The sequence below is a fragment of the Medicago sativa genome, chromosome 5 (genome assembly GCF_051527215.1).
Source record: "Medicago sativa cultivar Bolivia chromosome 5, Bolivia_mono, whole genome shotgun sequence".
Taxonomy (NCBI): Eukaryota; Viridiplantae; Streptophyta; class Magnoliopsida; order Fabales; family Fabaceae; genus Medicago; species Medicago sativa.
The window spans coordinates 28,044,260-28,057,275 of record NC_140753.1 but is presented as its reverse complement, the minus strand read 5'-3'; the positions used below and the strand labels follow the sequence as shown (position 1 = coordinate 28,057,275).

The following is a 13,016-nucleotide window of genomic DNA, read 5'->3' as shown; positions in this document are numbered from 1 at the left end:
CACGATAGCAAATTACCAAGATGAAATCAAAATGCACCAACATCAGTTAAAATACATAATGTCAACCAAATACGAACAAAAGTCACCAAAGTTTGAAAATGAAACTAACAAAGCCTAAAACCAACACATCCTAAACAACAACTATAAGTAATCCTACTGTTGGTCCTGGTCCTGCTGATGCTGCTGCTGTTGCCGCCTCCTCGGCCTCTGGCCTCGCCTCCTGGCCAATATCGTCGCGATCTGCTCCCTAACATGGATCATGGCCTGAAACCATTGTTGAGGGCTCATGACCTCCGCCTTGCCCATCTGTGCATCACTGTAGGCAACAACGCCGCTAACCATGTCATAGGTATCATGCGAGCTTCTCATGGAATGATCTGCTCTTCATTTGCTGGCCTCGGAAGATCTCCTGGAAGAAGTGGCAAAATCTGAGGGTGAGACACCTTAGTGTACCATAACACATAGCCATCCGCCATGTATCCACTCTTGTCGGCTCACCCTAATCGGGCTCCTTAAGCGTGCAAGTGTTGAAGTCAAGGAATGCCTGCACAATCTGAGGCGGTCACAGCTCTACAACATCCGTTGAATGTCTAGGGACGCTTTGGACGTATCCGTACTGCTGCAAAACTCTCTCAGGCAAGTGACGGTACACCCTACGAACACCGCATATAATCCAACCTGAATACCAGAAACCCTCCTCAAATGGCTGGATCTCCTTGTGCTCTTCGTACGGCCTCCAACATACGTCATCAAACTGAATACGATCAAGCAATGAGCGATACATCACCCCCTCTCCATGCCCTTCTATAACTTCCACTTCGCTGCAACAGGATAGTTTTCAATATAGTCCGTGTTTGGATCAACACTGAAAAACTTAGGAAAATGCGCCAAAAACCATGTCTGCACAAACCAAACAAATCACATTTATAAGTTATTACGCACGAAAAATATAACAAAAAAAAATAAAAGTTAAGATTCACATTTATAAGTTTCTTACAGTGAGCAGTGTCACTGTAAGAAAATGGCTTTGGTGAGAATTTGAGAAGTTTAGAGAAGTTTTGAAACTGAAATGTTTGTGTTTCTACTTCCGTTTATGTTTAGCACGCCTCGGCAATTAACTGTCGAGGTTTTCCTCGGTAGTAATTGTCGAGGTTTTACTCGGTAGTTAACTGCAGCCGGTTTTATTTTTCCTGGGCACTTAACGATCGATGAGTATTTTCGTCTTTTACATGTGTTTCTCAGCCAAACAACATGTGTATACAGCAATTTTCATAATATAATACAATCTGAATACATGTGGGAATAGTTAAAGTTTGAGAAAACTATTAGAACAAAGTTTCATTTGATCAACCATTAAAGTTTGACAAGACTATTAGACATAGTGCTATTTTGGTTTGTGGTACATTGTAATATTTTAGTCTGTAGGCTATTAATTAAAGTGATACTAACGATTATTTACAACCATCTAAACTTTTACCGCAATGTCCTCATCCTTTGCGTGCTGTATAACTAATTTTTTTGCTGGTTAGTATATATTGTCCTTATTTCCAGTTTAAATGTGTGTTCGAATGCCAATTTTATCGTAAGGTATGAATGTCATGATCTGGTTCGCGAGTTTATATGAATTCCATGCGAGTTAGTCTGTACGAAAATGCAACAGTATCGCAAATTGGTTTGCTGTTTTCACCTTTAGCAACGAATTATGTGACTATGTTCTTGATATTCTCTTATCTGATCAGTTTCATGATGAGAAGCCTCTAACTTACATTGTGAATGTGCATATGAAATGGATTAATTCTTACATGCTGTCTAATTGGTGATCTAAATAGGAGTAGAAGATAAAATGGCCAATTATCATTAGTTCTAGCATATATGACAGTATAAAAAGCACCTATTCCCAAGGATTTCCAACTGCATTTTTTTTACTCAACTAGAAGAAAAACAATTACACACTACTGCTGATCAGAAATATATATATATGTAAACATTCAATTAAAAAAAAAATGTAGAAATTCAATTATCACTATTATTATTGAATACATGTAAAGGACAACATGTATACTAGATTTTTGTCTTAGAAAATGTAACTTAAAAAGATGGGAACTCAATGTTAGATCCACATGATTTGCTATGTGGGAACACAGGACACTCAATAAAGTCTGATCCAGAAGTATCCACACACAAGTAAACTTGATATAGTTGGCTGTTTCTAGATGAGTCCACATTGCATTCAATGTATGGAGTATACCCAATTGCATTTTGTATAGCTCCTTTGATGTTGCTCAAGCTGTATGATCCTCCATCAGGTTGTATTCCTGACACAATCAATATGATTTTTTAATATCCGCTTTTTCTACTGCGCTAATGTATTTGTATAATATTATTGGCAACTATATTTTGTCCTAAGTTAACAAAATTTTGGTTATTTACCTGCACTTGTAAGAGCTTGGAGGAGGTTGGCTTTTTGTCTCAAGTTGAGTGTTGTTTCAAAATAGTCATGTTGACTAAGCACTGATTCTGAGCAAGTACCATGTTTCTCCCATTCATGTGTCCAAAATGTTATTCCATTGCCACTTGGGCATGCTAGTGTGGGCCAACTTTTTTGTAAATTACTTGTGAGATCAGATATCTGTGACAACATACACAAACAAATTAGTGGTATTATGGTAAATTAATCATCATGGGAACTGAATTCTTTATAAGATAAAAACAAATTCTGTTTTGCCTTTTTTAGAATTCATTGTCTACGTAGAAGTTATGATGAATATTTTTTTAATTAATTTTAGTGATATTATGACATGAAAAGTTTCCAAAAAGACAAACAGAAAAGGACCTAACGTCCCGTAACGTAAAGTTGAAAATTGAGTAGAAAACGTTTGACTTGTAAATCAGATACACTGATTAAAATGTCTATATGTGATTACAAAAGCGTGTTTCACTAGTTCACTTGTTTAAACCATTAAAACTGATTTTGATTTATCAAAGTTCATTGTGGATCCAAAAAATAATTGGATAAGCTAATAAAAGCAAAGTTTAGATAAGCTGAATAAAAAATGGGAATATGGCAATGTAACAGACAAAAAATTGCAACTTCTGAATACTACAAAATTGATTGAGAAATCCGTAGAGCCTCTTCAAAAATATAATAATAATCAGTGTAGAACTATGAAGCACGGAGATTCATTGGATTAGACACGACACTGACACCTATAATTACATTCAATTATGTGATTTTCTTATAGTATTAGCGGTGTCAGCGTGTCAATGTTTATGTCGTATCTGGTGTTCATGTTTGTATACATACTTAATAGGTGTAGAAATATAATGGGTGTAGAATGAAGTACCTGAGATGGCTTAAAAGCGTTACTGGGATCACAATTAGAAGGGTATGTGCCATCCTTGTAATTAGGCCATAGACCATGAATTCCAAAATCTGCAGCAGGTTTTCCAGTTGTTGGGTAGCAACAACTACTCTTCTGTGAGTCACAGTATGATCCTGGCCACTGCAAATGCAAAAATCCCAAACAATAATTTAACACATATTCTTCATAACTAACTAAATAAATTAAAAAAAATTCCACTCAACACAAATACATGTTCAAAAGAAACATATATTTTGTGACGTTTAAAATAAACTTCTGAACAAAATATGTCGTTCGAAAGTACACTTGAGAAAACATGTGAGATTTTTCAGACCGTAAAATGACAATTGAATTAAATTTTATAGTACCTGTTGAACAAAGTAGAAGAAGTCGAAATCCTGTGAAACACAGAGAACAGATATTTGCAGTAGCAAGAGAAGCTTAATTAAAAATGACCCTTTGAACTCCATTTTTTTTAGACTAATGTAATTCTCAAAAGAGTAAGTGGGGGATTTTATGGTGTTGAGTGTATGTGATGATTATGAAAATGTATTACTTCATTGGTGTATTTATAGGAAGAGATTGAAAGTAAGAAGCCGAAAGGACAGAGGATCATAACAGGATATGCTTCACAGTTCACACTCTTATTTGCCAATTATGATGTGGTTTCCGTGTGTAACCGCTGCATAACGATTATGACAAGTCGGTGCTTCCTTTTTAACGATTATTGTTGATTATGCGCTCTATTGATAAGAATGATCATTGATGTTAAAATAGTTTTTTTAATGTTGACAATAATTGGTTTTAACAAAGATTGATATGACAATACGTATATATTTATAGACCGGTTTGACAAAAAGTAAATGTATTGAAGGATTAATACGACCGGATTAACGGATCATTTTGATGTAAGAGACTATTTTGACTAATGAAACACACTATATGTGGTTATTTTGAAATTTTTATATATTGAATGATTATTGTGTCTACTCCTTAAAAATTCAGGAACGACGATGATTATTTTCCCCTAAACTTTTTATATGCCCCTTTTACATCTCATTTTTTTATTTATCTATCTTTTTATAACATCATTTAAATAAATGATATTTGTACAACCATTTTAAGATAACTTTTAGATGAAAATGATTATACAAATATTATTACTCTCAATTTATCACATTATCATCTCATGTATCTCTATCTTCCAACATTTACATTACCTTATAAAAATATATATTCCCTCCATCCCAAAATGTAAGTACAAAAACTCACTTTTTGTCTCAAAATGTAAGCAAAAAATGCAAACTTTTATAGTATTTAATCTTGCTTTCTTTTTAAAAAAAAAAAGTCATCTTTTTCAAGAAAAACTTTTGTTTATTCTCATGAAATTAAATGCAAATTACATTCAATTTTCTCTCTCTTCCATTTTCTCCATAATCAATAGCCAATGGAAATCGTTTTTACATCTTCCAATGAAACTTATTCTAAAGAAAAAACAAAAAAGTATACTCCAAATACTTATGTTTTACTCCCTCCGTTTCAAAATGAATGTCGCTTTAGCCAAAAAAATTTGTTTCAAAATGAGTGTCGCTTTCAGTTTCCAATGCAATAATAACTTTTTCTTTTCAATTGTACCCTCCAATTAATACTTTGCACACTACTTTCAAAATATTACTTTTAAAACTAACCAATAGTTAATAAGGATAATTTAGTAAAATACCCATTCCCTTTCTCTTAATCATTGCATTTCTTAATATGTGTGTAAACACCTAAAACGATTTAGTCCTTATCTTTTTTTTGTCACGATTTAGTCCTTTATGTTATAAAATAACAACATAGTTATCTTTTTTATGAAAAAAATAATCAAAAACTCCAAAAAAAATTCATCAAACTCATAGAAAACCCAAATCATCATCATACAAGCCTAGAAAATCAAATTTCATTGAAAAAATCTCATAAAAAATGATAAGATATTGTCATTTTGTAACATAAAGGACTAAATCGTGACAAAAAAAGATAAAGGACGAAAATGTTACCTAAAATTAAGTTAAATGACTAATTGTGTAATTTTGCCCATAAACTTAATACCGAATGGAGTATACTTGTTCTTGCTAGGATATAGTGGCTACCTTGTCTGCGATTTATCGTAAAGGTCCTGAAATAGGTTTCTATCTATAGGGTAGAAAAGTGAATGAACGATAGCTTACCTTACGCATGTATTATGTTAGAGCTGTCAAAACGGGCTGGGTCTGCCGAGTCGGCCCGCAAAAGCCCGAAAAAATGTAGGGCTTGGACATAAAAATTTGGGCCCATTTAAAACCGGGCATTTTTAGCCCGAACCCGTTGAGGCCCGAGCCCGTTGCGGAGGGTAGCCCAATTATTTTTTAACATTATAATTTTCTACAACCAGCCCACCTTTATCATGTAAATTTTTTGTTCATATTAATTTTGTGCTTTTCTTTGTAAATTTTAAATGAACTATATGTCTTTGAATGTATAGAAGTCCCAGAAAAATCAGTAAATTCACAACCCAGGTAATTAACTACTAACTACACCAGAAGCTATTAACCAATCTAAAAGTATAAAACCAATCATTTAACTCCTAATAAGCCTTTTCATTTTATTTTTATTTGATTAACAAACTCAGGTGTTAATATCCTCTTATATAAGTTATAGGTCCTGGGTCATTTTAAATCTAGGCGATTAAGTTCCTAAAATATTAGAGAAATACTTTTATTCCCTCATAAGGCAATTGATGGGGAGAACCACACATAACAACACACACCCATTTAGAGAATTATTATATTAATTGCGTTGATAACTCAAACGGGTTTCAAAGAACATTGTGTCAAAAAATTTATTTGATATAAGATGGTATTATTTGAAAAGTTTAGCATTGATTGATATTTTTTATTGTATTTTCTTGATTAAAAGTTTCAAGTAACCGGGCTGGCCCGACCGAAGGCCCGTAGCCCGCAAAGGGCCGGGTTTGGGCAAATATTTTTGAGCCCGTTTATCATCCGGGTTTTTTTGGCCCTGCCCGCCAAAGCCCGAGTCCGTCATGGACCGGCCCGATGAGGGCCGGGTAGCCCGTTTTGACAACTCTAATTATGTATATAGGGGTGAGATAGGAAGTTTTTTTATATCATATTGGCCACCATTGTGGTCCAGATCTCAAAAGTCCCTAATTGTTATCCACTTTGTCCTCTCAATGATCATGGTATGTGAGGCCAAGTAGGTGAGCACATTGATGTTCGGTTACTAAATTATCGTCAAGTAGTAAATTTTATTAAAGTTCGTATCTACAGAGATTGTGAAATCCGGACTTAACTACTATGATTCTGATTAGGATATGTAGCTGCTGGGGGGGGGGGGGGGTTATAGTCGGCAATGGTTGATTCTCTAAATGAAATAAAACAGGTAAAATGAATATTAAGTCATGTTGGATTTCGTTCTCTTTTACTATCCGGTGTCAACAATTGCTTACTTAGTTTCACGACATTTGAATAAAAGAGCTTAGTCAATATCATGGTGTTATACCCTAATTTTGGACCTAAAAATACTTGCTCAAAATGTTTTTCTCTCTTTGATATGTGTCTATTACTTCACACTGATATTTTACCCTGCTTTATCTTCCAATTTTGCCTCAAAAATCTTTTCAAACTGTGAATTTGTCTATGTCTTCTTACATTTAAAACTATCCAAATGTTTTTCTTACATATCAAGTCATTTTGAAGTTGTCTCTGATCAATTGCATGTTTCTCTGCATTTTATTTCAATATTATTTGCAAAATTCATAACAAAGGAGTATTTTAGTCATTTCATGTGTCCAACTTCATTTTAATCTCTGAAATTGCCTCTGAGTCATTTCAAGTTGTTTGTATAGGTCCTTGGTTTAATTCATGTCAAAATCCATTTTAAAAATTGCATCTGAGACATTTTGAATCAGTTTAGTCCTTAAGGGCATTTTAGTCATTTCCAGTGTTAAAACTCTGTTTAATCTCTAAAAATTGTCTCTGAGTCTTTTCAATTGGTCTGAATAAACTCTTGCTTCTATTCCATGTTAAAATCCATTCCAAAGCATCTGAGTCATTTTGGGTCATTTTAGTCCCTAGGGGCATTTTGGTCATTTCACATGAAATTTTGACAGAGAGAGGTTACTTTAAAGTACCTTATTTGTGTAATTGGTTCATTTTAGTCCGTTTTGTTATTTTTATTTGTTTCACTTTACGTTTAGTCAAAATTACCAATTTTAATTCAATTTTAGTTATTTTATTTTAGTCCTTTTTTGCATTTTAGTCTCTCTAGGTTTCTAATTCTGCTTTTAGTCCTTTTTTGCAAATTGCATTTTTGTCCTTTGTTTTTTTAAAATTGCAGATTAGTCCCAAAGTTTCAAAATTTGCAGAAAGGTCCTTATGTCCAAAACAATCCAAGGTTGAGCCATTATTCAATCCAGTACAGGTGTCAAATTGTTATTGGTCCAGGGATACACATGGCAGCCTATAAAAGGCCACATCACTGTACAAGTCAGAAAATAATCATTCATTCAATGCCAACTCAATAAACACCTTTCCATTCTCTCTCCAGAATCAAACAAATCAAAACCAGAAAATCACCAAGAACACGATGAAGTTCATGAAGAACTTCATCCCCAAATCATGAACCCTAACTTCCCAGAACACAATTCCACATCAATTCCTCGCAAATCCACAACAATTTCATCACAAACAGACTCAATCCAACAACTGCGTAACCAAATCAGTTCGAATCAAAACAATTTTTTCGCAGTTCTCAGAGATTCAAAGTGAATCTTCATCATCGAACTACTTTCTCTGCAATTCTAACACCAATCCATCTCAAGGACGAATCAGTGTGATCACAGAGACGAAGAGGTGAGAAGAAGAGGAATCGAAGAAAAGAACCAGTTCGATCAATTCACAGAGAAGAAGCATAAGACGAAGAGTGAGAAGACGAAGAAACTTCGATTTATTTTCGAAGTTTGAATCACAACATTCATCAGAGACGAAAAGGAAGCATCAACATCTTTCTCACCGTTCTCTTTGTTCGAATCTCCAATTTCCAACAGGTAAAACTCATAAAACCTTCTCGTTTCTATTTCAAATCTTCATCGAAGGCTCATAAACATAAATAAACGGTGAATCGACGTAGATTAGCAAGTTCTGAGACTTGTTCATTCGAAAAAGATCGAAAAGGATTGAAAAAGATTTGATACTCAAACATTAAACGTAGATCTACAACGTTTCACCGTTTATTTTTCAAATCTAAGCTCGTATTCGAAATCAGCATGAAAAATAGAGTAGTTTAGGGTTTAGATCCATGTAGATCGGAGAAGATTAGGGTTCCGTCACCAGAATCTTCGCCGGCGGTGGTCAAACCCGCCGGAGAAGATGATCGGAGTTCTAGAGGGAAGGAAGAGAAGTCTGAAGACTTAGAGAGAGAAACGAATGGGAGAAATGAAATGAACCGGTCTTCTTTCCTTTATATAAACGTTGTTGAACCGTTCGGTTCAGTTAAACCATACTGGTTCATTCGTTTCACCCCTGGACCTTGAACCTCCACCGTTAGATCTAGGGTTAGCCTCTCTGGATCAATCCTACGTTCCACAAGCTCCCTTGTGATCCAGAATCCATATGTGTGTGGGCTTGGGCCTACTTCCTGTACTGGGTTTCGTTTTTACCTATTTTCTTGCTATTTTAACACTATAAGTTGTTGTTTACACCACTGCTGGCCTAAAAAACTTTGATAAAATTCTAGAAAAAAATTCTATGTGTTTTCAATGTGTTTCTTGATATTTTTGTGATTGTTTTACATGTTAAAAATTGATAAAAAAATATATATATAATATCACTTGTAATTTGTTTGTCTTTCTTGTTAAAATTCTTGTGAATTCTTTCTATGTTTTGATGTGATATTTTGTCAAATTGATATTGATACTTGATGTACAATTTTGTGATATGTTTGCCTCTGATTTGTGTCCCTTTTTACTGCTTGTGAATGCAATTTGTTGATTTCTTGTGTTGCAAGCTATGTGGACATTGTTTGTGAAAATAAAAGTGCCAAATATGTCTAAAAATATATCCTAATTCTTGGCTTGAGTGTGTTCTTATAATTCTCATATTATTGATGGTAATGAGACCTTTGGAAAATTGTCATGATATGAGAGTTATAGGTTATATACTTGTCCAAAAGTTATGATAAATTTTAAGCCTATTTTGCCACTTTTATGTTAAGAATTTTGTTACTTTTTGTCAAGTTTTTTAGCATTCCTTTTGTTTACAATTTCCACTTTATTATGCCTTATGATACTAACCCTCTATTTCATGTTCCATACATCTCATAAGCATCCCATCTCCATTTCACTTCTTGCCATTTAAATTCATGCAAAAATTAGAATGTAAGACCTAGGAGCTTTGTAATTTTCTTTGTTTTTTTAATTTCTTGCAAGACCATAGCATGTAAACTAGGGCATATGTAAAGAACAATGGACTCTAATGATGTACACCGACACAACACCGACACATGCACACACACATCACATGGATACTTTAGATGTATGTTTAGGGAATGTATGCTTAGATGTATGTTTAGGAGCCTTGAAACTTAGACAAAAATTCTCTTTTCAAAAAAATATTAACAATTTCACTCAAATCATTTTCCAAATAAACCTTGGGATCAAAATCCCATTGAATTTTCCTTTTTCTTTTCTTAAATAAAAATCTTAATGAATTTTAATCATACTTGGATTTCTTTTGTAAAATGACTAATTCAACCTCATATTTTCACAATCTTATGCCCTTGAGGCCTCTCTCTCTCATTCTTCAAAATTCCATTTTTTTAAACTTAAAATCAACCAACAAAAACAAAAACCTTTTTGGAAGAGAACTACGGTGGATTTGATCCCTTAAAAGGGTACGTAGGCAAGGAACCAATATTCCTTCAATTCAAATAAAATAAAAATTCAAACACATCTTTTCTCCCTCCAATTCTTGACTTAGTAAACTCTTAGGTGTAAATATCATTTTTCAAATAGCATTTAAAAATAAAGCGCGCGCGTAGAAAGTAAAGACGGTTCCTATAGGATACTATAGTCGTTATGGGTGCCTAACACCTTCCCGTAGCGAAAACAACTCCCGGACCTCGATTCTCAAGGGTTTTGCTTATTTTTCCCTTCCCAAGAAAAAATGAGATATCAAAGGTTAAAAAGGTTCAAACTTAATCAATGTTTGACACCCGAAAACCAAGATAAAACACATGGTACTTACCTCTCTTATTCGGTTACAAAGTATTTATTTTATCCGGCAATGTAACTGCCTGCTCTTGTTGCATTCTTAAGCTTGTCAAAAGATTTCGGTTCTCCAAACTTCAATCCGGTAGGTCCAAAGAATTCACCATAGAGATGCTAGTTTAAAAACGATATTTTTTTTACCTAATTACTGTACTTAATCACTAAAAAAGGGTGATCACTCAGTCGACATGCACATGTCACTTAACCATACAACTTGAAGACATTATTATTGTAGAAGAGGTCACAACTTAGCAAAATGTAACTTTAGAGGTTTCATGTTCCTAACCGGAGGGGCGGGGGTCTTTTATTACTTAACAAGGATCTCACCTTGTTAAGGATCCCCCATTGAAGGAAGAAAAATGGGTACCTATATATTAACATACAACTATATACAAACTCTCTTTCTTCAGCAGCTAACGGGTCCCACAATCAAAAGAAGTAATATTGCTATTAACATTACCTTTTGTACAATGATGCAAAGTTAGTGAGACCTATTTATGTACTTTTCATTAGAGTCCATACTAGTGTATTATCATTGAAGTCATTAGATCCTTAATAGGTACTTTTAATAAAAAAAAAATATTAAGGATCTATTAAGGATCATATCACTACCATTGTGAATACTCTAAGGCCATTATGATATGGGCACCCAAGTGCAACACTTTTGCTAATTGCTACTAACGTTTTTGGAACAAATGAAAGTTGGGGATCTAAAACACCTACTTAATTGTCTTGTAGGTGTGTTTGGATGCAACAAAGTATTTCAAATGAAAAAGTGGTACGTTGTTGAGATGATTAGTTAAGTAACACAACCAACATATAGAAGATGCACCAAGTATGGTCTATTGTTTATGGAAGATCAACTAAGTGTAAATTGTATAATGAGTTAATTAGTGAGCTTGTTTTAAATATTGTGTTATCTCTTGTGTTTTTCAACTGATCTGCTATTCGTTTAATTCTTGTTTTTGTTTTTATTTATAACATGATCTTGTTAACATATGAATATAGCTTTGATCAAATGATTCCATGATATGTATCATTTTGACATGTATGATAATTGTTTAGATTCAATATGTGTCTATTTTGAAGCATATTTTGCTGCAATGTTTGTTCAGCCCATTACGTATACAATAGCGTATTTTGTTTAAAACTTCTACTTTATTGTATACCTTAAACATGAGTTCATACCATTATGTTGATTGATTTATGATCTTATTTTGTTTCAAGTGCTATTTACCGATTAGCAATTTGATTGATTTATATTATTATTTGTATGTTATTTAAGTTTATGCTCTTATACACTTCTGACACATTCTAATATGTGAGTGTCTATCGTTGCTTGGCGTTTACTGAAGGACAGATTGCCTACCAAACTTAATCTTCAAAAGTGTGGTATTCTACAGAATGCGGATGCTATGTGTGTGTCGGGGTGCGGCACTGAAGAGTCGGCATCCCATTTGTTTCTTCATTGCCCGGTTTTTGGTTCTTTATGGCAGCATATTAGATCCTGGATTGGTGTAAATGGTGTAGACCCTCAAAATATTACACAACATTTGCATCAATTCATTCATTATACAGGTCACTCTAAAGCTCGCAGGTCGTTCCTACAGTTAATTTGACTCCTCTCTGTGTGGCTGGTTTGGAATGAACGCAACAATAGATTGTTTAATAATATTGAGACACCAATTATACAACTATTAGAAAAAGTTAAATATCATTCGCTGTGGTGGTTACAAGCTAAGAATACTACTTTTGTGTACGGTACTCAGAGATGGTGGTCGGACCCTTTACTTTGTTTGGGTATCGACTGACCTTTTGATGTAATAACTTTGATTGTTTGTTTGTTGTTCGGGGTGTTTTCTTTGGTACACCTTGTACTAAAGAGTTTACACCGCCGCCGTTAACATATACCATTTTGATTTCTTCAAAAAAATATGTGAGTGCATGTCTTAGTATCATACTTTGTTGCACAACTTATGTTTTAATGTTATCAACTTAGTTGTTTATTGTTGATCATGATGGTTTACTTATGCTTCTAACAAATGGTATTTTCTTCATTTTGATGTTGTCACAGGGGAGAAGTCCACCAAATGTAGTTTTATATCGAGCTTAATCATTCATGTATTTCCATTTTCTTCTAAATCAATGCTCAACTTAGCTAAAATGTTTTATCGAGTATTTTTAAGTATATCTCTTTTGTTGTTGAAAAATTGTGATGTGCTGGACTATTGGCCAAAAAGTACAACATTTTTTCTTTCTTCTTCTAATGTCTAGAATTTTATCCTTAAAATGAATATAAGCGAGGGATCTCGATTCGAACCCTAACCCTTAAATATTCCAATGGATTC

At 33.9% G+C, this 13,016-nt stretch overlaps 1 protein-coding gene and 1 long non-coding RNA gene across 2 annotated transcripts; one reads left to right on the top strand and one right to left on the bottom strand.

The window, feature by feature from the left end:
* Positions 1-1,832: 1,832 nt before the first annotated feature.
* On the bottom strand, positions 1,833-3,916 carry LOC146921520 (ribonuclease 1-like). Its single transcript, XM_085714910.1, has 4 exons — positions 3,731-3,916; positions 3,345-3,503; positions 2,431-2,629; positions 1,833-2,315 (listed from the first exon to the last, which is right to left on the bottom strand). Exons 1-4 carry the CDS (start codon positions 3,830-3,832, stop codon positions 2,089-2,091), a joined length of 687 nt encoding a protein of 228 aa, XP_085571036.1. The 5' UTR covers positions 3,833-3,916; the 3' UTR covers positions 1,833-2,088.
* Positions 3,917-11,385: 7,469 nt separating this feature from the next.
* Positions 11,386-13,003, top strand: LOC146921519 (uncharacterized). Its single transcript, XR_015012160.1, has 2 exons — positions 11,386-11,503; positions 12,743-13,003. It is a non-coding gene; the product is annotated as an uncharacterized LOC146921519 (long non-coding RNA).
* The last annotated feature ends 13 nt before the right edge of the window (positions 13,004-13,016 follow it).

Excerpts from the sequence above, each read along its gene's own strand:
- LOC146921520 (XM_085714910.1), bottom strand. The coding sequence starts at position 3,832 with ATGGAGTTCAAAGGGTCATTTTTAATTAAGCTTCTCTTGCTACTGCAA. Across the intron at positions 3,504-3,730 it reads TCTTCTACTTTGTTCAACAG|TGGCCAGGATCATACTGTGA; the intron begins GTACTATAAAAT and ends TTGCATTTGCAG. Across the intron at positions 2,630-3,344 it reads ACGCTTTTAAGCCATCTCAG|ATATCTGATCTCACAAGTAA; the intron begins GTACTTCATTCT and ends ATGTTGTCACAG.